The 24,268-nt window shown below is 37.1% G+C and overlaps 1 protein-coding gene across 1 annotated transcript in view; it reads left to right on the top strand.

Moving 5' to 3' along the window:
- LOC107558308 (serine/threonine-protein kinase BRSK2-like) overlaps nucleotides 1-22,667 on the top strand; it is a 239,582-nt gene extending 216,915 nt beyond the window's left edge. The window contains exons 11-17 of the mRNA XM_016241958.1: nucleotides 4,019-4,119; nucleotides 5,939-6,620; nucleotides 7,679-7,727; nucleotides 9,203-9,326; nucleotides 11,225-11,405; nucleotides 12,895-12,984; nucleotides 21,715-22,667. Of these exons, the coding sequence (XP_016097444.1) occupies nucleotides 4,019-4,119; nucleotides 5,939-6,620; nucleotides 7,679-7,727; nucleotides 9,203-9,326; nucleotides 11,225-11,405; nucleotides 12,895-12,984; nucleotides 21,715-21,926 (1,439 nt within the window). The 3' untranslated portion in view covers nucleotides 21,927-22,667. The remainder of the gene's footprint in view (nucleotides 1-4,018; nucleotides 4,120-5,938; nucleotides 6,621-7,678; nucleotides 7,728-9,202; nucleotides 9,327-11,224; nucleotides 11,406-12,894; nucleotides 12,985-21,714) is intronic.
- The last annotated feature ends 1,601 nt before the right edge of the window (nucleotides 22,668-24,268 follow it).

Raw genomic sequence — 24,268 nt, 5'->3', positions numbered from 1 at the left:
AGTTTAAGAACAGGTGTTCTGACAAATAATGCTACCTATCAGATTATGCTACCAACACTGTATTTATCCTACTGGACGGGTAGGTTTAGGGTTAGGGTAGGTGTACATGTTAATAAAGCCTCACACCTTATTAATATCATGCTGGAAGCCAAAACTTATAGGTAGCACTTTTCGCTATTTAATTATGCTACCATCTGTTTTAATGGGAGGTAGCAAAATCTGACAGGGTAGCATCAATCGTCAGAACACCGGCGATGCAGTGTTGCCAGATATTGATACTAACTAAACTAAAAATAAATAAAAATAAACCAAAATTATTTCCAATTTTTTGCAAATAAGATAAGATAAAGATATCGCTGACTCTAAACAGCAACTTCCTACTTTATTAACTTTCTAAAGTGTTAAATTAAGTGGAAACGTGAATTATTGTGGAGTGAGATGACAAGAAGGCTCTATCACTGCAACTCCGAAATCAGAGCACATTTGAATTAATTAATCAAAACCGAAACAAAATATCGGTTTATACGACCCTGTCTTTTATCTTTTAAACGGTCCAGATTGATAAATCCTTGAAAACTGCTAGACTTGATTAGTTTTGACTGTTCTGTGTAAAATTATAGAGCGACACGAAGGTAAGCGCAGTATTGTTTTTTTGTATTTAATTGTCAGATTATAATTCAGTATGTATCAATGAATGACACAGTTTTGACTGTCATGGTGTGTGCATGAACGAGTGTGAAATACCTGCTAATTACATTGCTTTTACCCATCACTTATATTGGACACTTTTTGCATTTAAATTGGATTATTCTGACTACTGACATTGAAAATTATGCATGTGTTGTTTCAAGGGTATCGGTTAATTTCTTGATTGCCGTTTTGACAGTGTCTGCTTGCATATTTTATTAATGTTCGGTAGCCTAATTCTCTTTAATGAAGGCTATTTGCCCCGATTTGATCCATTTACCTGGGAAATTTATCTAACGTTATATTTATTTATATTATTTTGTTGTCATTGTTTTGTTTTAAGGAGTTAAAAATGGCCCTTATCAACCTTGATTGACATATTCCATCATATTATTTTGACAGTTAAAGTTTTGGGGTGGGTTTATATGAGCTTTTGGGCTGGAAATCGTCCATCCAATCTGGCAACACTGCTCAAGCCTCGTTCAGTCCGCCAGCATCTTGCAGCGATCATTTTCATACCAGGGACACTAAACATTCTTGCAAACTGTCTAAACTGAATTGTACATGTCATGCAGGCATTCATATGAGGAGTTTAACAGCAAATTAGTCATTCAAAGAACAAATTTAATTTTTGATCATGAAAAATTTACCTCGGTAAATCAGAAAGAGAAATCTGGTCACCCTATTTTTAGCTGAAACCATGCTCCTTTGTGATAAAATACAAGACAGCAGCTGCCCGTTTTTGAGCAAAATTAATACCCGTGGTTCCTGATGATATTTTGAGGTCTTTGCAGAAACGGAACAATATTTACAACATTATTACCTGTAATCCAGAGCCTCAGGAAAACAGTCTGGAGTGATGTGCGGTTCACAAACGAATCATTCTTTTCAACCGGTTGTTTTTAGTGAACTGAATGAACCAGTTCACCAGATCGGACTGAATCATCTGAAACAGTTCACGAATCGAGCAGCACAGAGCTACAGGATACTCTTTCAGACGCCTGACAGTCACTCCGACTCGAAATGAGCCAAAATAGCAGCATATCTGATCTTATGATGAATGAACTGATTCAGCGCTCCAGTTCCTCCAACAGTCACTGAACTGAAGAAACAGTTTGACTCAGACTGAAGACTGATGAACCACTGATATGCGCATGCATGATCTGAACACTTGAATAAAGGGGTAAAATGAACGTTTTTATGGTTTCTTATGGTTTATGTAAAAAAGGTGAGCTGATGAAAACTAGTTTATTGACTTTATACACTTTAGACAGATAAAACATCTGTGTTCACATCATTATTGGGTGCTTTAATAATATAATGGCGTATACGTTTCATCATTGTGTGATTATGTAAACAAACTTGTGAACAGAATCAGTTCATTGAAACGAACCGTCCAAAAGAACCAGTTTGCGGAGAAGAATCAGATTTGCCTGTTTGCCTGAGGCTCTGGATTACAGGTAATAATGTTGTAAATAATGTTCAGTTTCTTGCACAGACTGATTGTTTCGCTTCATAAGACCTCAATATATCACCAGGAGCCAAGGGTATGAATTTTGTGCTCCTTGATATGCTTTTTTTTTTACTCTGTTATAGCAGCCGTTGACTTGCGTTATATGAATCACCAAGGACCACAGTTTCAGCTAAAAATCGAAAAGAAAAAAAAGCTAAATCTTGGCTGGCCTGAGGATGAGTTAATTAACAGCATTTTTTTTTCTTTCTTTCAAATTTTTAATTTTTCGGTGAACTGTTACCTTAATCTTTCTTTCTTTAGGTCTTTTTTCTCTCTCTGTCTTTTGCTATCACTTTATTTGTGTCCCTTAGCATGTGTTGTTCTTAGTGAAGCTTACGCTGTTTTTAGGGACTCAGATCAGACCGCTGTCCAGCTCAGTGCTTTAAGGCCGAGGGGCTGCTTCTATCCCAAACAGACCTGACAACTGACCTGGATTAGAGATCCAGAGAGACGCAGGGACAGAGAGATCAAGATTTACAGTGGCAAAAGTGATAAGAATGTGAAGAGAAAGACCAGACAAAAGCTGGTGGAAAAAGCTGGTGGAGAAGTCTGGGACCACTTTGAAAATCTTTTGGTGATTTAAACCTGAAAAATGACCATTAGATATATCACTCTACAGTAGCACATTGTTTGTAAGGGGAAAGACGGATATGTCAGAAAACATTGAGGAGTGCTGGGATGAGAAGGATGCCTGAGAATGAAAGAACAGCTGTTGAGAGTCATGTTGGGTGGCTCTCTGTGCTGATGAAGACAGCCTGTGAGCTGAAAATGGACATGCTTCTTTCTTGGAGATGATTGAAATGTTCGATCTGTATCTGCGTGGACATCTGCTGTCAAAGAAAGAGAAAAAGTTACATCTCAGAATGATGCAACCATGCCTGAAGATAGAACTTCCCTTTTTTATTTAAAAATAAATCTATAAATATTAAAGTATTTGGACTTTATATTATTATTATTGTTAATATTAATATAACAAAAAGCTTAGACTGAGATTTTAAGACCCATAAGACACAAAACTGGATTAAATAACATTAACTATCTGTATTTTATCTTAATGACTCGCACTGTTTCCCCACAAATGCAATATTTATCAGTAAAAACTGATAAAATTGTCATGGGGCAAAATTATATTATTTTATTTAATTTTCATACATTAAAAAGTTATCTTTTTTTTTTTTTTACTTTGACCAAAAATACAGTAAAAAGTGTAATATTGCAAAATAATATTTCAATTTAAAATAACTGTTTTCTATTTAAATATATATTAACATGTAATTTATTCCTGCGATGCAAAGATGATTTTTCAGCATCATTACTCCAGTCTTCAGTGTCACATGATCCTTCAGAAATCACTCTAATATACTGATTAGCTGCTCAAGAAACATTTATATAGAAGGTTCAAAAGAACAGCATTTATTTGGAATGTAAATATTTTGTAATTTAATGCATCCTTGTTTAATAAAAGTATTAATTTCTGTAAAAAAAAAAAAAAATGTACTGACCCCAAACGGTAGTGTTTATATTTGTGTATGTATATATATATATATATATATATATATATATATATATATATATATATATTAAAAATAACAACAAAAAACTTAATAATGTTAAGTACTCTTTTTATAGCCATTAATAAAAATGTTTATGGCCTGATGTGGCCAAAATAATAATAAAAATACAGTAAACTGACAAATAAAGCTTGATTTTATTTAATATCTGGCAATAAGAGATCAGTTTTGCTTTTTGTTTCTACAATTGAGTGTGTACATCAGCACTCACACATGTTTTCACCTTCTGTCCTCTCTCAGCTGTAAGCGGCGTCTGACCATGTGTTTTATGGTCTGTGTCCTCACAGGTCACGGTCCATCAGCGGCGCGTCCTCTGGTCTCTCCACCAGCCCTCTCAGCAGCCCACGGGTGAGTAAACTCCGCCCCCAGCACGCCCGCTTCTCTCTGTCCACCAATCAGCACGCATCTGCTCAAACACCTTCATGCCAATCATATCACATACCATTTTGTGTTTGTAGGACATCGTACGTACTACACAACTGTGATTAGTAAGATACATGATATTAGTATGCAAAGAGCTCATAATGCAAAGTGCATAGGATGTATATTTTAGCAGTGTTATTTTAGTATCACTGATATACTATTATAGTTATATAGTTTTTGTTAATATTTTGAATTTTATTTTATTTTTATGTTTTCATTTTAATTTAATTTAGTTTTTGTGATTTTTTTATTAGTTATTGTCTATGTAGTTTTTTATTATTAAGTTTTAGTTTATTTAGTTTTACTAATTTTAGTACTTCAACTTTAAACAAAAATGAAAAATGTTGCTTTGGCAACTAGCTGAAACAAAGTTGTTTTATTATTATTGAGATACTATTATAGATGTTTTAAAATATTTTGAATTAGTTTATATTTTTATACTTTTTGTTTTCATTTTAAATTTGAAGTTCTTATAATTTTGTGTTTTTGTCATTTTTATTATTTTTAAAAATATGTCTGTAGATTTAATTGTTTATTACTTCAGTTTTCGTTTGTTATTTTAGTAAATCAAGTTAAAATAAATGAAAATGGAAATGTGATAAAAATTAACAGGTTATCAGGTTTAGGAACCCAGGAAATAGCATTCTGGCCTCTAGCAAGCAAAGTCAACAAGACAGTTAAATTGTGCAAGAGTGAGTTGCAGAAGAAAGCAGTTTTTGTTTCATGGAGATATACTCTTTCATCCTATCTGCTGCTCTCTGTGTCTTTCCCCAAGTGAAAATCCAGCTCAGGCAACAATGTAGAAAATCCCACTTCTCTGATTAGCACTGAAGCTCTTGGCTAAACTTTTCCAGTTGGCTTGTTTAAGACGGCTCACAGATTTCCAAAGCCTTACCCTAAAGCTCGCCGAAGTATAGTGCTGATTCCAAGTGGAAATTGATTTAGAAGTTCAGTCTAAACCTCTTTTCTGTATGTCACATGAAAATTGAGGATTTTGAAGACTTTTAATATTAGGTTAATGTACTGCTTGTTACTTTTGTGAATTTGTTTGCTTTGATTACTTTTCTGGATTCCAACTGTGAAGAGACGGTTAGTGCTTGAAGTATTTCTGCAACTTTGTAGCTTTTGTGTTTTGAGATTTGAGACATTCCTATTCAGACGCTCACAAGCTTTGAAGGTTCACGCATAATTCAGAACTCGGACGCAGTCAGGCAGTGCATTTCTTTGACATTAGTTAGTCCAAATTCATGTTACAAATGACATTGTCCACACCTCTCATACACGATTTCTTGTTTGATAACCAAGTTGTTCATTTCACGGCAGAACATTTGCTCTTAAATCCCTTTTTTTCCCATTGGTGTGCCTGAAAAGACTTGATTTGCTCTTCATAATGGTCTCGTTGCATCTTTTGCTCACCGGTCTTGGCTAACTGCACGCTTTTTTGTTTCTTTCTTGTTTGATAACCAAGTTGTTCATTTCACGGCAGAACATTTGCTCTTAAATCCCTTTTTTTTCCCATTGGTGTGCCTGAAAAGACTTGATTTGCTCTTCATAATGGTCTCGTTGCATCTTTTGCTCACCGGTCTTGGCTAACTGCACGCTTTTTTGTTTCTTCTGCATCACGACGTCTCCTTTTCCCTCCTTAAATTGTTCCTTGCCTTTTTGTGTGTTTTACCCACAATGCTTGTGACCCGTGCCTGTATATATCGATGTGTTCTGCTCTGGTTCTCACGTTCCCCTAAAGCCCATCCGGAAGTTCTGTGTCCCACCACAGTCCACTGAGCTGCTCTTGTCCCCCAGCTCTAGTATCACTGACTCCCTAAAACCAAACTCGGATCAAAACGAGTTAAAATCCCCAACTTCTAACTCCCTAACACCAAACTCTATATCTGAGTATCTCTTGCCCTGCCCAAAGACCCAAACTCTTCCAGCCAAACCCAAAGACAAACTCTTACAATCTGCCCGATCAAACCCCCTACCCGAATCTGGGCTCGAACACATTTTGACAGCCAAGTCAGAACCTTCAACTCCATGTCAACCACAAGTTCCCTGTATACCGGGCAGCCCACTGGTGCGGCGGGCAACCCCAGCCTCCATCATACCCCCTCAACTCTCAGTCCCCTTTAGGCCTGTTGTCCCTCTTTCCCCTATCCGACTACACCACTTCCACCCTGTTCCCGGCTCTGACCACACCACCAAATCTATCCCCACCATACAGGTGACCCCCCACCCCTCTCCAAGGGGCAGCCCTATCCCCACTCCCAAAGGAACACCCGTGCACACGCCTAAGGACAGCCCCACGGGGACGCCGACCCCTACGCCACCCCCCAGCCCCTCCATCGGGGGAATGCCCTGGAAGACACGCCTCAACTCCATCAGGAACAGCTTCCTGGGCTCACCACGCTTTCACCGCAGGAAACTACAAGGTATCGTGTCAAATTGGTGGATACAGTAAACAAGCTACAATTCTTCCATCCATGCATTCTCCAAACCACTTGTCTTAAGTAGGGTCGCGGAGATGTTGGAGCCTATCCCAGCATCTCGGGCCGAAACTCTGGATTGCCAGGCTACAATTCATGACTCCATGAAATCAAAATTACTGTTGTGTGGCGTTTAATCCATGTATTTTCCATCCATGTTCAAACCTCTACAATGAACACCAAACGAAATTTGTTTTGGCCTGATTTTGTTTCACCAGTTCATTCTTCAATTTTACTTGAAGTATGTTGGAGGCTTAATTCTAATTACAACATGTCCCAAACTAGAAATAGAAAACTGTCACGTCTTCTGGTTTTGTCAGGCTGCAACATAAACTAAATACTACTGGCTATTTAAAAACAGTCCTGCCCCAAATTCCTGTTGGACTTTTCCAATGCCTCAACTTTGTTGGCAAAGAAAAGAAAAAACATTTTTTCCACCCTTAAACTGTTTCATGGGGTGTTTAAATAAACTTGGTTTACTATTAGCTCAGTAATAAGTCACAAACACCTGGAAATGTTTGGGTGGCCAACAAAGAGTTGACTAGATCTTCTAAATCCCTCTTAACGTTGTCACTCAACATTGAGTCATTATAGGCCTGAAATAAAGCTCTTACCTCCTCCAGTTTGACTGGATCCGTTTCATGGCTTGTTGTGGCTAAATGCTCTCATTTACATACTGACTGTAAACTAATTTTAAGCCTGCTACCATGGTTACCACCTCACGTTGTTTTAGTAGCATCAGTTTGCATTTCTTAATACCTTCTCCTGCATGTGACCCCTTAATGATCCAGTTTTATTGTTGGCGTAACCTTTAATCCCAAGCCAAATGGGCAACCTGTGACAAATACTCACAAATGATGCACATTTGCATGCAACTATAGGCAGTAATTATTTCTGTCCTACATACTGAGATGTTGAATTAGATAAATCATTTGAAAGTGATACACAACTTTGATGAATGACACAAATGGAACCTGCTAACATCCTTGCTTTATTCTGAACAGTTCCCACTCAAGAGGAAATGTCCAGCCTCACGCCAGAGTCTTCCCCAGAGTGAGTGCACAGCTTTTTATAGCATGTTACGGATTTCCCATTTACTTTTAACTGAATTATTGAATTGTTTTTATTTATATATTTATTTATTTTTATTTAGAGAGCATTATAGGGATACCTGGATCACTTACTACTGGAATTTTACTTATTTATTTATTTTGCTACGCATGATAAGACTCGGTCTAGTGTACTTTTACATAAAATTCTCATATAAATTATTAGTAAATTTTATTTGCTCCCTTTATTTACCTGGGAGGTCCCTACAGTATAGGTGATTTCAGGTTTTATTATCATTATCGGGACATTTGGCTTACATAAAAATGCTATAATGCGTTTCCAGCTCACCATTAAATCAGTTTTGTGCTGGAAACACCGCAACATGCAGCCGCCAAAAAGCATCGACGAATAGCAGACCTTGAACAATACTTACCCAACAACAGTGTTGATGTAAAACCCCCTCAGCACTTCAGAAATCATTGTGAGTTATGTTTGCCTCTGTTAAACCATTTAGTCTTTTTTTCCCAGTCTAATGGAAGCTCAGTCATATCTTTCTCCCACTGAGACGGGTTTCAGCACACAGCAGACAACAGTCACAAACTCTCTCCCCCACACGGAGTGATGCCTCATCCTCTTTTGTTTTCTATTTTGTCTTCCATAACTTATCCGCCTCTCTCTCGCTTTCCGCGCCAGCTGGATAAGCTGCGGCGCTCTCTGCTTTCTTTTGTCATCCTCTGCCATAAATCAGTTTCTGGAAGTTGCGAGCAACTGTGCTTTGTTGATACACAACAGCGGCGAACTGAAGCTTTTTAGAGCTAGAACAAGGTTTAGACAGACGGTTATTCCTTTGTATGTTAAAATGAGACCAAATTGCATCTGCTAGTTTAAACACCAGGGGTTTTGCTTGATTTTTCCATCAACAGAGATGCTTTAATTTTCAGAGACCTACTGCAGCAAAAATGCAACAGTTGTTTAACAATACCTATCATTCACTAATTATGACTGCAACTTCTGAACTTTTTCATAGCAACATGCAGAAATATATTTACAATTTACAATGCAAAGTCAACATGTTCACTGATATATATTACATTGTAAATAGTATTACACTTTAAAATATCTAAACATTTATTGTTTTCATGAATGTTCAAAACAATGAAATAAACTGATATCATAAAAAAAAAGAATAAATATGTACAAACATAGCTGTGAGACAAGAGTGCCTTATGGATTTTTATATGACTTAATTTGATTTTTGCCGCAGCCATCAATATGACCTCATGCAAAGTTCATGTTAATTTGTAGACCCTCTGCTGTGCCGTTCTTTCACATAGTCCCTTTTATAAATTATTCAGTATCAATTTATTTTGCATAAGCGCCATAGGATCTATCTTATTCTGAGCTCTGATAAGGACTGATCTTGTATCCCCTGAAGACTTCATAAAAAGTTAATGTTTCATATTTCTCTCGCTCTGCAGACTTGCCAAAAAATCTTGGTTTGGTAACTTCATCAACCTAGAGAAAGAGGAGCAGATCTTCGTGGTTATTAAGGACAAGCCTCTGAGCTCTATAAAAGCCGACATCGTCCACGCCTTTCTCTCGGTAAGCAATCTCTTTTGCATGCCTCCAATCCCGTTTCATTCCTCCGTTGTAAACGACAGCTATGAATATTTGAATATATGCTTCTGCGTTCTCTCTATCAGATTGAAAGACTTTGCCCGTCGCACCGGTTTTGATAGGCTTGGCCGGAAGCCTGTGTTTTTACATTTGCAAATACCTTTCTGATTTGTGTTTCAATTCTGTAAAATGCTAGTCTGTGATGTTTCCATCCTCCCCGTGGCTGCCTCTTTCATTAGAGGTCAATGGAAAAGCATGAATCATTAGCATTTAGATGTTGTGCCTCGAGAGGTTTGTGCAGAAGGTAAGGGAGTTTAGTCTGCCGTTTAGACCTGCAAGTGGTTTAAATATGCGCTTAAAAAGTTGCTCGTCACAGTTAGCAACGTTTTCCTCACCTTCAGCTACGCAAAAGTTCATTTCTGCACAATTTTGTGGGGAAAAAGTCCATTGTCAATAGTGTAGCAGTGCTGGGTAGATTACTTAGAAATTGTGGTCTGTTACTGATTCCAAATTAAATGACAAAAAATTGTAGTTAGGAACGTAATCAATTACATTACACATTTTAGGTAATATAATTGGACTACTTTTTGATTACTTTTGACCTAACTTGTTTATCGCATTGATTTAAATAGCATAATGTTGTACAATATTGATATAAAAAATACAAAGAGAAAGAAAATAATATATAAAATATTTGATTTGTTTACATGCATGTCATGTGACCATTAACCTGTATCAGAGGATTGTGAACATGCAAATGCGCTACTTAATTATTGTTACCTTGTTACCTTAAAATCTTAGGGGGTACTTCAAGTAAATATATTAGGTGAATTATGAATAATGTATTGCTATTGTGTGAATAATATGTAATAAAAAAACAACAACAACTGTAGTCCGATAACAAGTATTTTCAAATGTAATTTAATTACAAGTACTTAATTTTTGGAATCTGATTACATAATCCAGATTACATGTAATCAGTTACTAGCCAGCACTGGTAGCGATGTGTGTAGCACAACTCAAACAGCTTTCTTTGGGTCAACGCAGCAAATTCTCATGACCAACTGGAACGCTGTGAAATCTGAAAGTGGAAATCTTTCACCCTTACACATAGGCGGAGGGTGAACCAACTCTAGAGTAAGGCTAAAAGCTGCCAAATGTATTAAACATCATAAACCCGTCTTTTTAGGCAAGAACAAGACATGGGTGTCATGTAGGCTAAAAAAATGTTTTTAATGGGGCTGAATTTGTATTTAACGTGATTACAATTTAATACAAATGTTAGAAATTTATAGATTAGAAATTAAGTTAGAAGTTTCCTGTCCACGGTTGTGTGATTGGTTAAAATGCGCAACACTGTAAAAACGCCTAAAATGAAATATGGTGCAACATGGGCAGATCTTAGACACTGTCTATTCATATTCACTTTGTTAGCAACAGACATAATAGATTTAATTTGTTTGTGCAGGGGCATTTTTGTCCAATTTAGTGGCATTTTTGCCCCAAGTCCCCTTACACACGCTCCACCTATGGCCTTACACGAAATTCCCAAATTTTCCTATTGAAATGATTGGATTTTGCTCATAAAATTGATCCAAACAATGAAATTTATGTGAATTTTCCTAGCAAAAAACCCCTCAGAAATCATCAATTCATGGCAAATTCCCATGGTGACTTGAATCTGATGTGAAGTCTGCAAAATCTGAAATTACCGAAGACCTAGATTCCTATTAAAATGACTGGATTTCGCCTGCAAAAATTCACAAAATAACCATATATGTAACCGCACCTTAATAAACAGCCACGCTTTTCCAAGTCTCCATTTATGTTCTTCATAGATGCTTCCAAATATGTAACAGTGAACTGATCCTTGTCTTCCTCAGATACCCAGCCTCAGTCACAGCGTCGTCTCGCAGACAAGTTTTCGGGCTGAGTATAAATCCACCGCTGGCCCCACTGTCTTCCAGAAGCCTGTTAAGTTCCAGGTCGACATCACGTACACCGAGAGCACTGCGGCCACCAAGGAGAACGGCATTTATTCAGTCACCTTCACTCTGCTCTCAGGTAACCACAGCAACCGCAATCAAACCCGCCGCTACATCAGCGCTCATCAAGACCGAAGAACACCAGCATAGCTTGAAATAAACGAAAATAGTCATGGGTAAAAGAGAAAAAGGTGAATTGTTTTATCTTTCTCCATGATGTTGAAGCATGTTTGGAATCATTTACTTTTAATAAAATTTTTTTAGATAATATTTTGCAATATATATATATATAAAATTTATTTTTTTTACCAAAAATGCTTTGTCGCCAAATAATTCAAAATGATTAATGTAAAACAAATAATAAATATAATCTTAATAATAATTTTCATTTATATTCACCAATACAACTATATATAGTTGATATACAAGGTTAAATTCTCTGTTTATTACTCATTTTAATACTTGAAAAAATATTTTTGAGTGATGACAGCTGTCAGGTTGGATTGCGAATTCTAATGATATTGGGTCTCATTCACTAATAATTGTGCAGATTATTTGTTTTTATACAAACAAGAGAACTTCTTCTCTGCCTAATTTGTAACACTGTGCATAAATGAATTCATTATGAAACTTGTTCTAAATGTACTTGGAGTGTTATAAATGAGCGACCATGTGTTAATCATTTGTATAATATAAGGACTTTCCGAACAATCTTTTCTTCGTAGCTTTTTGTCCCTCTCAGGCTCAGCAATAATAAGACACATGTACATGTTGAAATATAATTAGGATTAAAACATTTATGTGGTTTCAGTTGTTCCTACATTTGTAGTAAAATGTATTATAAATTTATGAAAAATGTAATAGATGAGTCATGATTTGTTTGTGAAAACGTTTGTATGATTTCAAGCACAAATTGGTGCATACGCATGGTTAGTGAATGAGACCCATAGCCTTGAGGAAGCTTAATGGGCAAATACATTTTTGGAGATATGGGATTATGAATATATATTACATAGCCCATTTCTGACAGTCTGACTCTTAGTCTTGGCATGAATTTTATTTGTGTCCTCTAAGGAACAATACTTACAAATATTTCCATTTAATTCTCAGATTGAGCCAAATAGCCTCTTACACACTAATTATCCCATCAGTATATTGCAGATCACAATAACAACATAAGATAAATAGAACACCTAAAAATGCATTATTATTTCGGCTAATGCATCATTCTCCCTTATTTGCTGCCATTAATATCCATTACGTCTCCTCATGATAGCGCCAGCAGCAGCTCTTATCCACTACGGCTTGCAGGATGTTAAATAATGTCATTGTCCACCTAGTAAAGATAAGAAAGACTGCAAGTTACAAGTAGTTTTATAATACATTTCTGTCATATTCCTAAAAGGCTCCAATTTTTCTGTCTGTGGAGCTTTTCTCACTAGAATGCAAGCCAAGTGACTGAGTAGTCGCTTCTTCGGTCTTAAGGAAGCTCCGCTCCGACTTCCTCTTTCAAAATGTCAACAGGGTTTAGTCCTTTTACATGTATGACCTGTTACACTTTATTGCAGGTCCAAGCCGGCGTTTCAAGCGGGTGGTAGAAACGATTCAGGCGCAGTTGTTAAGCACACACGACCAGCCGGGAGTCCAGCAGCTGTCTGGTGAGTATAAATCCCCCCTGTCCCTTCCCCCACTCCATCCCGAGTCCCACGATCCCTATCATGCCTGTTTATACCCCTCCTCCATCATGCATGTTCCTCGTCCACAGCACACCACAACACAGCATCACAGTATTCTCCACATGATCCCACCCTAAAGCAATCCCCATTCAGACGCTAGAAGAGATGGGGAGTTTTCCAATTCGTGGTGATTCCCTTCGGCCACACCGCTGCTCCCCTTTCTCAGGCGGCATTAATGATAGATTTCCCCGACAGTTCTCCAAATGTGATTTCTAGTTTTGGGAGATAGTGTCCTTGTTGGATGACGGATCTGGACTGGTTATGTAAAGGTTCCTGCTACCGTTTTAGGTCGGGATAACCCTAAAACTGAAATCCTGCTCTCTCACCATCAATTATTGTGCTAAACGAACCAGATCACAGAAGACACAAATCAGGGGCATTACTATAAAATACCAAGTTTTGCGAAAGTTTTTCTTCAGTATATATCTTCTATTACCGTGAACTATCCAGAGCTTCAAAGATGAATGGCTGATAATGTGTTTTTTTTCTTTTAGAGGAGAAACGTAAGGAAAAGGCACTTTTCCATCTTATTCTCCATCCACCCCGTGCACATCCTCTCTTCTTGACACATGATAACAGCTCCACATAGTGGTCTGTTAGGTGAACAACAGCATTTAATAGACAACACCAGTGCATATAATCCAACTTTTGAGTTTTTCAAATGCACACCAATGCAGATAGTTTCAGTAACTACTGATAATGGATCTCCATGGACAGTATTTGAGGCAACAATTAAAGAAAAAGTTAGGGTTTTATTTTAGAAATAAGTCATGCTTTTCATTCAATGTGAGGAAGAAATTAGTGTCCGCTACTTTTCTACTGGTTCTTGATTATGGGGACGTAGTGTATCAGCATGCTCCCTCTTATCTTCTTGCCTTCTTGGATGCTTTGTACCATGGTGCTCTGAGATTTATAACTGATTGTAAAAGTTCAACACATCATTGCGAACTATACAAAAGAGTTGCATGGCCTTCTTTGAGCATTCAGAGAAAAATGCATTGGTATCTACTGATATATAAAGTCATATTGGGTTATTTGCCATTTTATCTTTGTTGTTTTATTCAAATGACGTTGTCTGGCAATTACTCATGTTCTCAATCAAATTATAATCTTTGTGTGCTCTTTGTCAGAACTGAGCTTGGTAAAACTTCTTTAATATGCCGCCACTTCAGATTGGAATCTTCTCTAAAAGCAGATGAAGTTACACAACTTTGTGTCTTACATTTATTTAAAATATTACTGCATAATCTAGAGTGTGAATTAATGGCGTGTAATTGTTTTTAATTGGTTATATGTTTGTATGTCCGTTTTAGTATTTTATGTTGTAACTTTGTTGTTTATTTGTATACACGAACTTGGCTGCCTATCTTGGCATCTTAGTCTTTTTCCTGGTTAAATAAAGGTAATAAATAAAATATACAAAGGTGCTGTACGTGACTGAAAAAAAAGTATTGGAGAGAGTAATAATTATATAAATGAAAGGCTGCATTTATAAAAAATACAGTTAAAAAAAACAGTATATTATTAGAATTTAAAAGAACTGGTTTCTATTTGAATATGATCGAAAAAAAATATTTTTTTAATTTAATTAAAATGTTATTTATTCCTGTGACGACAAAGCCATCACTCCAGTCTTCAATGTCACACAATTCTTCAGAAATCATTCTAATATGCTGATTTGCTGCTCAATTATTATTACTTATTATTGGTGTTCAGTTATTATTAATTAAAATTGTGATGCATTTTTCCATGATTCTTTGATGAATTGAAAGTTCAAAAGAACATTTATTTGAAATATAAAAGTCTTTTAACATTATTAATGTCTTTATGGTCACTTTTGACCAATTTTATTTTTCAATTTAATAAAAAAGATGATACATTTTCTAGAATAAAAAAAATATGTAATCATTTTTTTTTTATAATTAATGAAAACATGAAATAATAAGAAATGTTTCTTGAGCAATAAATCAGCATGCTAGAATGATCATGTAGCCTAACACTGAAGATTGGAGTAATGACTAATGATAAAATAATTTTACATGAATGTTTCAATACTAAATTTTAAATTGTATTATTCAACTTTTTAATCAAACTGTTTTGCTCATTACATTATTTATTTAATGCAAAATATTGTTTTTTAAATAAAAAATGCCAATGCTATTTTGGACCCCACTGTATATGCACACATTTTAGTAATTACTTCTAGTATTTATCAAGTAGCATTTAATAATGAGAGTGTTAAGTAGTCAACAGTGTTTGTTGTTGCCGATTTGAGGAGGTTTCAGGGACTGTTGGGTAACAGAAAGAAATCGCAGACCATCTCAAGAAAGTAGATTGTTGCTTTTGCTCCTCCTGTCGTCCTTCTCTGTTCCCACCCCACTGTCTTTCACGGTCTTTCTTTCTTTCTCCTTTGCTTTCACTCAAACACGTCACATTCATTCGCTCTGTCTCATTCAGCGCTGTATGACTCACTGTGGTTTGAATGCACTACTGCACTGCAGATGAATGGCACATACACACTGTAGTCAGATTACACTCACCGCTCCAGAAATAAACACTTAAATTATGCATTTAATTATGTTATTTTGTGTAGGTGGTTGTGGTTTTCTGTGTGTATGCAAATACCTAGCCTCCTAATGTTCTTTAGTTTCATAAAAACTATTTGTATTCCAAACAAGTATAATTATCCACATAAACTTGTCTAATAACCACCCAACCGAAGTCTTCTTGCCCCTAATGTAGTCTAGATGAAGACATCTGGCCCCATGCTTGTTAATTGGAAATTGCTCATTTGCTTCACATAAGCATGATGAAGAGCGTACACAGCGAATCTAATGAGCTAATGCGCTGATCCAATTTATAAACCGAAAAAGGGTGCGCTATTTGTGATAGTTTTGTCTGGTGTCAACACGCATGTTTCTCTCACACAGAGAACTCTCAGTGTGCTGCAAAATCCGCCAAAGTCTCAAAGTCAAAGTGTGGTAAGATTTTTACGGCTTCTGTGTTAAATACGCCAATCTTGCAGCACAATTACAGTGGCCCAGAGAGTATTTAGACACTTGAGTCACACTTAAAGATGTCTGAACGTCATTGCTTTTGATACCTAAATGAGAATTTGCTGAAAACTTGCCGCCCCTCAGGCCATCCGAGATGTAGATGAGTTTGTTTCTTCATCAGAACAGATTTGGAGGAATTTATAATTGCATCACTTGTTCACCAGTGGATCCTCTGCAGTGAATGGGTGCCGTCAGAATGAGAGTCCAAACAGCTGATAAAAACGATCACAATAATCAACAAGTAATCCACACCACTCCAGTCCATCAATTAACATCTTGTGAAGAGAAAACCTGCACGTTTGTAAGAAATAAATCCACAATTAAGTAATTTTTAACTTCAAACTGTTGTTTCCGGCTAAAATACGAGTTCATAATCCATAATATTGTTTTCTCCAGTGAAAAAGTCATCTCGTCAGAATCAGGAGAGAAATATGCACAGATCAATCATTTACAAGCAAAAACAGTCCAAAACAGTTCTAAACAAATATGTGAGTGGATTTTGATGTGCAGAGAGACATTAGGAGATTGACTTTTTCACTGGAGGAAGCGTTATTATAGACTATGGACTCATATTTTAATGATGTATTTGTTTCTTACAAACACGCAACTTTTCTCTTCACAAGACATTACCTGATGGACTGGAGTGGTGTGGATTACTTGTGATATTTTTATCAGCTGTTTGGACTCTCATTCTGACGGCACCCATTCACTGCAGAGGATCCATCTGTGAGCAAGTAATGCAATGCTACATTTCTCCAAATCTGATTCAATTAAGAAACAAAGAAAATAGAAACTGAGAGTATTAATATAATTAACCATGATTCATTTTGGGATTCATTTGATTATTTAAACACATTTATACTAATTTATTAATATTTATTCATCTAAGTACTTTTAAGTCATCCTATGGCCCGCTTGGAAATTTACTGAGGCCCCCTGTCAAAGAACCACTGGTCTAATACAATTATGTTCATTTTAGGGATAGTTCACACAAAAATAAAGATTCTATCATCATACACTCATGTTTTTCCCGAACCTGTATGGCTTTGTTCTGCAGACATGGGGGTGAATAAATAAGGTCATGTTTGGGTGAACTATCTCTTTAAGTGTCCAAAAACTTTTTGGGGTCACTAAACTACTGTCACACACACTGCCTTTTATCTTATATAAGCCTGTGATAATCACAGCACATGTAATGATGCATGCCCTGTAGATTACATCCAACTTTAAGTGTACCCAACCACATAAATACCCTTTCACGTGTAATGTAATTAAGTGCAGCACAATTCTTTTCTGTTTAAGTTTTGTGTACACTTGCAAGACAAGCTGTTAAGATGAGCACAACATAAACTGGCTATTTAGTGCGTACGTGGCTTATGAATCTGGTCTTAGTTTCTTAGTTATGTGAGCCAAACAGACGAGGCTGTGCATATGTACACCAGAGGCTCTTATGTGCCCCCAAGTGTTCAAATGAACCCCACACCACTGACTGAGTGCCAGTTATTGTGCAGGTTTGCATGTGTATTCATGCGTTTGGAAGTATACTAAACCAAGTACACTAAAGGGGGGTTTCTCATACAGTCAGAGTTAGCTCAAGGCTAGTCTGAGCCTCAGATGGACTAGTCACAGACCGTCTGCTGCATATTACACACAAATGCCAAGAACGTTTGAAAATCGCCAGTTCCAGGAATCAGGATGCACAGGTTTTTAATTAGCCTGTCGAAAAACAAAAAGTTTACAGTAGTCTGCTAGAATGAGTGAAGGAACTAGTTTTTCAGTTCTTGAACTAGAACTGCATTTGTGAAGTTGGTGAGGTTTGTGCCATTCATTCTTTGAAAGTTATTCAAGAGTTTGAAGCCATTTAAATTATTTTATTAAATGTTTACAATATAATTGTGTGAAGGATAATGTGTAAATGCAAATAACCTAAGCTCCTGATATGTTATGTAAGCTTGTTTTCACAACAGGATAAAAAAATTTAAAAAGGTAACTGCGACAGTTCAAACTTTTTATATATATATACAGGGTTTGAAATTAACACCCGCCAAATGCGGATAAAAATCAGCTGTGGCGGGTAACGCTATCAAATCACTAGCCAATTTGGCGGGTTACTTTTCGTAAATTATGTTCACTCATTAATTTCTTTGGGAAGTTCATGCAGGTCAAATCTGCGCAGGTTTAGCGCAAATACTGAACTCGTGAGACATCATGACATATCGAGTATATTGCAAAAACCAAACAAAACACACCTACAGAGGCACGCATACGCGACGTGATGAAGTCTGGTTAGAGTAGACCAACACAGGATTTAGTGCGCGTGCGCATTTAGAGTGGTTCTTTCACTGCATGATTCAGTCTATTAATATGCATTAAGAATGATCACATAATTCAAGATAAGGAGGCAGAAAATGTATTTATATCAATTCATATAGTTAATCAATATCACACGAAGAGTGCCGTTTTTTCTTAAAAAATCAGCATGGTTACAAACGTGATATTTATTTTATACAACAGTTCAATAAACAATAAGTTATTTTTTTTAAGTTTTTTGCGTTATTTCTGTGCTATTTCGCCAACAAAAAACATTCCAAACACAGCCACAGTACTGTTTTGCGTCTCTGAGCAGCATGACGTTGTTTTGTTTCTGAATGAATCAACCGTTTAAATGATTCTGTTCAATCGCAATAACTCACTTAACAGTGACTTGCTGCCACCTACTGGCAGTTTTAATTTCACATTTAAAGTATTTTTTAAATCATTTCAAATCAGTATTCAACATTTCATGTTTAAAATATCAAAACATTATTTATGCATTTGTAACTGCAGGTTAAAGCATCCCATGTCCCTCTAAGCTGCATTAACATGTGTAAATACATCTAAATGCCACTTCATATGCAACTTTTGCAAAGATTAATTTTATTGATACTGATTTAATTTGTTTAGTAACAGCCTAAATGTATTATTATTATAACTGACTGATTAAATGTAAGAATTTGACTCAAAGGATGATGTACACTTTTAGAAAAAATGGCTTTATAAAGGTAATAATGCCCATAAAAGTTAAAAATCAATTTAAACTTATTGGAAAAGCTTAATTTCTATCACTGCTGTGAACTGACCACACAGAATATGAAGAATATCATATCATATGAAGAAAACTTTAGGAGCTGTCCACGGTACACTCTTAAAAATAAAGGTGCTTTACGATGCCATAGAAGAACCTTTTTGTCTAAATGGTTCCATAAAGAACCTTTAACATCAGAAGAACCTTTCTGTTTCACAAAAGGTTCTTTGTGGCGAAAGAAGGTTCTTCAGATTATAAAAAGGTAAGAAAGAGATGGTTCTTTAAAGAACCTTTGACTGAATGGTTCTTTGTGGAACCAAAAATGGTTCTTCTATGGCATCGCTTGAAGAACCTTTTGAAGCACCTTTATTTTTAAGAGTGTATTCCTTAAGACATCAGCACAATAACACACTCAGCAAAATATCGTCTAATTATCTTTATCGATAAAATCACAGAAAATATTGAGATATTATTTTTTATCAATATCGCACACCCCTAGTACTGACAAAATGATTTGCAACGATCGCTTTGTCACGCCCAGTATAGACAGCCTCAAACTGTTGGTGTATTTCTGTCTTTTCTTTTGGCTAGTAGACGTTATGAATGGCTGGTAACTTAAAAATTTAGTAGCCAAATTGGCTGGTGAGTGAAAAGGTTCATTTCAATCCCTGTATATATACATATATATATATATATATATATATATATATATATGTGAGTTTATATCTCACAATTCTGAGGAAGTCCAGATGTAGTTTAGATGAAGAAAGTTTCCAAAAAAAAATAATAAAATAAAATATTTGAGCAGTGGTCGCTGTGTATAGACTTTGGCGAAGAAAATGTTTGTAGACATTGTAGTTTTTCATCCAAAAAATTTTCATGAACATAATCACAAAAACAAGGCCGAATATAGAGTGCTTGATGATATCTTGTTGATGTATATTCCGCCTGTGGAATATGGTGTATAATTGAACCAGACAGATGACACTTCATAGGCTTATGTGACTTTGAGGAGTGAGCAGAATGAAGATTAAAGGGTACATTGTACCCATGTGTGGGTTTCCTGACTGATCTACGTGTCATTCTCTCTGCAGTGACAGATGTACAGATGCCACATCGCTTCTCTCATTACTTTAGAGCCTTTTCTAATTATCTAGCCTTTCTCATGTTTGCTATATAAAGCCATGTGCCTCACCTCTATCAGGGCTAAACCCCTAAAAGTCAACATGAAATCAAAATCAACTCTCTTTACTTTCTTAATACACGTTCCTGGTCTTATTTCAAATGACTTAGTACAACCTAATTAAAAACATTTATGTTAGCTAAAGCTATTTATTTGGTTTAGGTACTGTTGTTACACCAATCTTGTCTACACCAATTGCAGGTCTGCAACAATCAACTGCAAACTCGCATTCAGGTTTGACTCCATCTTGAAACTCCGCAAACAATTGCCTGTGGAGAAAAATCTATTCGCACCTTAATTTTGGGGGGAATATTCTGTTTCACTTGGAAATGCATCTTGGCTGAAATAAAATTGCAAATTTTAAAGGTTGCAAATGCTGTTTCATGTTGACTTTAAGGAGGTAGGTCTGTTTTGGAACACTGTAGCTGGTTTAGACAGCTGACCAGCTGAACTACCGGCTGAGCTGGTACACTATCTTGATCAAGGATGTTGTTGGAAAAAGCAGATCTTAAAAGTCCCACCAACCATCTTGGCGGAAGCAAAATGGATTGCAAATGCTGTATCACATTGACTTTAAGATGGTTGGTCTGTTTTGGAAAATGGTAGTTGGTTTCTAGCTGGTTCATGCTGGTTGACCATCTCATACTAGCTGTTGGGGACCTGGCTAAGCTGGTACACCAACTTGGTCAAGGATGTTGCTGGAAAAAAAGTTAGTCAAGTTGCTTTTGGAACATGATAGCTGGGTTATTTCTGGTCCAAGAGTGTTATTTTGGTTGACTAGCTAGTGGAAACCTAGTTGAAATTGGGCTGGAAAAACCAGGTTAAGCATATTTTTGGCAGTCAAGCTGATTTATCTGGTCTACCAGCTTAGCCAGGTGCCCACCATTTGGTAGTTCAGCTTATCAACCTTCTAAATTACAGCTAATTATGTTGATGTAGCTATGTTCATCTTGCTCAACTCATACAGCATAGCACTAGCAACACCATGGTTATGGTTTATATTTCCAAGAAAGACATCCTGGTAAAATATTGTAACTTTGAATGTACTGTAAACTGCAAGCCAGCTTAGACCAGCTAATGGCCAGTTAGAAACCAGCTAGCTACCAGTTTAAGATGGTTTTGTCTGATTTAACCAGGTAATCCTCATCTTGTACATAATTTTCAACATTAAAAGTTAGTATGGCCCTAAAAGCTTCTTCATGTCTTAGTCTTGACATTTCCCCTCTTTCTCTCCTTTCTCCTGTTTTCCCCTTTCTGTCCATTTCTCCTCGTGTGAACCCATTGTTCATTTCTCTATTTGTTCTCTCTCTTTCTCTCTTTTTTCCTCTTCTTCCTATCTGTGTACCTAGGCAGCCCATTGAGTAACTTCTTTGACGTAATTAAACAACTTTTTTCAGACGAGAAGAACGGCCAGGTGCCTCTTCCACCTGGCACGCCCAACAGACACCCACCTTATGCCTGTCACCACGACCCTAAGCCTAGTGACTCTACATGCCCAGCGGGCAATCCCAGGGACAATACCAAGCTGGTGGCATCCGTTGGGACACAGGAGCAGCCCTAAAACTTTACGTACCAACATAAAAGCACTCAAAGATGTACATAATCTTAGAGTTGATCGAATTTATATTTGGACAAACTTTTGTATGATGGAAATGACTGCTTAAAAACAAATTATGACACAAATCCAGACACATTTCTCCTTTCACCGTCTCTGCCATGTCGTTGTGCCAGCCCCTACCCAAACCCCTGTTGTTTCTTCCCCAGATATTTTCATGTCTTTACGTCTGTCTTCCTGTTTTCCTCACCTTTGTGACGGCTTGTCTTTGCTGCTAGGATTTATCCAGAAAACGTATTAAAACTCCGCCCCCACTTCCCTGGACATCCTGAGACGGACATTTATTGACAGACAGCACTTTTCATGACGAACAAGCGGGTTACCAAGAAGATGGACGCTTCATCTTTCGTCATACTCTTCCCTTTCCGCTCTCTGTTCTCTCCGAGGACTAAAATACAAATACCCACACTTGTTCCCACTCAACCTGTGTGCACCCCTGCCATCATCTCAGCACACCAACCTGTTAAAATGGTTGACCAGCCAGTGGGAACCGGCTGCACCAACAGGATCTGTTCCAAAACGTAGTTAGCTGCCACTAAGATACCTCACTCTGATCAAATGATAAGGCAGCCTCTTAATGCAATGCAACAAACATCGTTTAAGTAAAAATGGCGTTAAAGATGGCAGAGAAAGCACTCAGTTTAATTAAAATAAGGACTATTTTACTAGGGTGACCATATGTGCCATTTTCCCAGGACGCATCCTGGCCAGGATTTCTATATTGCGTAAAATATCTAGGTTTTGGCTTTGTTTGCATGTGCAGACCGATCGGTGTATGACATCAAAGTACCATACAGACGGTTATGCTTTCGAAACGCTCTCGAGATACTTTGATGTCAAACACTGATCGGTCTGAGCCGCACTGCTTTTAAGTCGAACACACCAAAAATGTATGCGTAATTGCATCGCTTTGACCGTAGATCCCACCTTCTCACACGCCATGATTGGTCCATTATGTACAATGCTTGCATGTGTAACCCCTCTCTCCCGGGTCCTCACCTCGCTCTCGCTCAGAGTGGGTCTCGAACCCAGGTCTCCTGGCATGGGAGTTTCGGACACACTAACAAGGAGGCTAAAGACTGCAGCCACTAGCATCAGTCGCTAGTGCATCTCTTGAGATCAGGGGAGTGAGGTTTACCTGCACAGCACCTACCGCTGGCCTCCGTTACACATGTTATTGGTCAAACTACTTTTCGATCATTACCTTCAGCAAGCATGAAAACAGGAAAACAAAGCCACAACAAATCCTGGCCAGGACGCGTCCTGGGAAAATGGCACGTATGGTCACCCTAATTTTACCCAATATTTGAATGTTATGTATTCTTATGTACAATAAAGTATGGAGCTATTAGCATAGCAACATGCTAACTGCAAACTGTACTGAAGTCAGTTGAGAATTGAGCCTCTAGTGCACATACTTCAGGAGCACCATTTGTGTCACACATACCGCTCTTCCACTGGGGCTGGTGCTGGAGCTGGAGTCAGTGCTCGGCCAAGAGTGGCACTTGTTCAGAACTGGCTCCTCTGATAGTGAGCAGAACCCTCTCCATCACCAATCTGTGACTGCAATCGCTTGTTACCTCTTGCAGAAGGAGAGCGTTGATCTATCCTGCTGTCCACTACTGACATATTTAATTGTTTGTGTTAACGCTGTTAATTTACCTGAACTCCGCCTACTGATGTCATAGGTTCCCTTGTTCGAGACCAGCAAGGTTTTGGGGCCGGTTCGGAACTAGGATCTGGGCACTGGCCCAGGATATTTTTGAGTGGAAAAGTGCAGCCTGGTTCCCAAATGGGCTCCGGCTCTGGCACAAGCCCCGGTGACAAAGCGGTAACAGTGTTGAAGAGTGTTTCAAATAAGTTGTTAGCTTAGCAACATGCTAATGGAAAACTCTACTGACATCAATTAAGAATCAAGTCTGACATTTTATCTCCCAGTTCTGACTTTTTTCCCATCAGAATTCAGATTTTTTTTTTCTCAGAATTGTGAGATATAAACTCGCAAACTCAGAAGAAAAGTCCAAATTGCGAGATATAAACTAGTAATTGCAAGAAAAAAATGTAAGATTAAAAAGTCGCAATTACCTTTTTTAATTTTTTATTCCATGGCTGAAACAAAACACAATTCTGACTTTTTTTTCTTGCAATTGTGAGTTTATATCTCACAATTCAGACTTTTCTTCTCAGAATTGTGAGTTTCTATTTCGCAATTGCAAGTTTTAAACTCATAATAAGACTTTTCTCTCAAATTGCGAGTTTATATATTGCAATATTGAGTTTATATCTCA

Source organism: Sinocyclocheilus grahami, unplaced genomic scaffold, assembly GCF_001515645.1.
Source record: "Sinocyclocheilus grahami isolate Dianchi unplaced genomic scaffold, SAMN03320097.WGS_v1.1 scaffold640.1, whole genome shotgun sequence".
NCBI lineage: Eukaryota > Metazoa > Chordata > Actinopteri > Cypriniformes > Cyprinidae > Sinocyclocheilus > Sinocyclocheilus grahami.
This window is presented reverse-complemented; position numbering and strand designations above follow the sequence as displayed.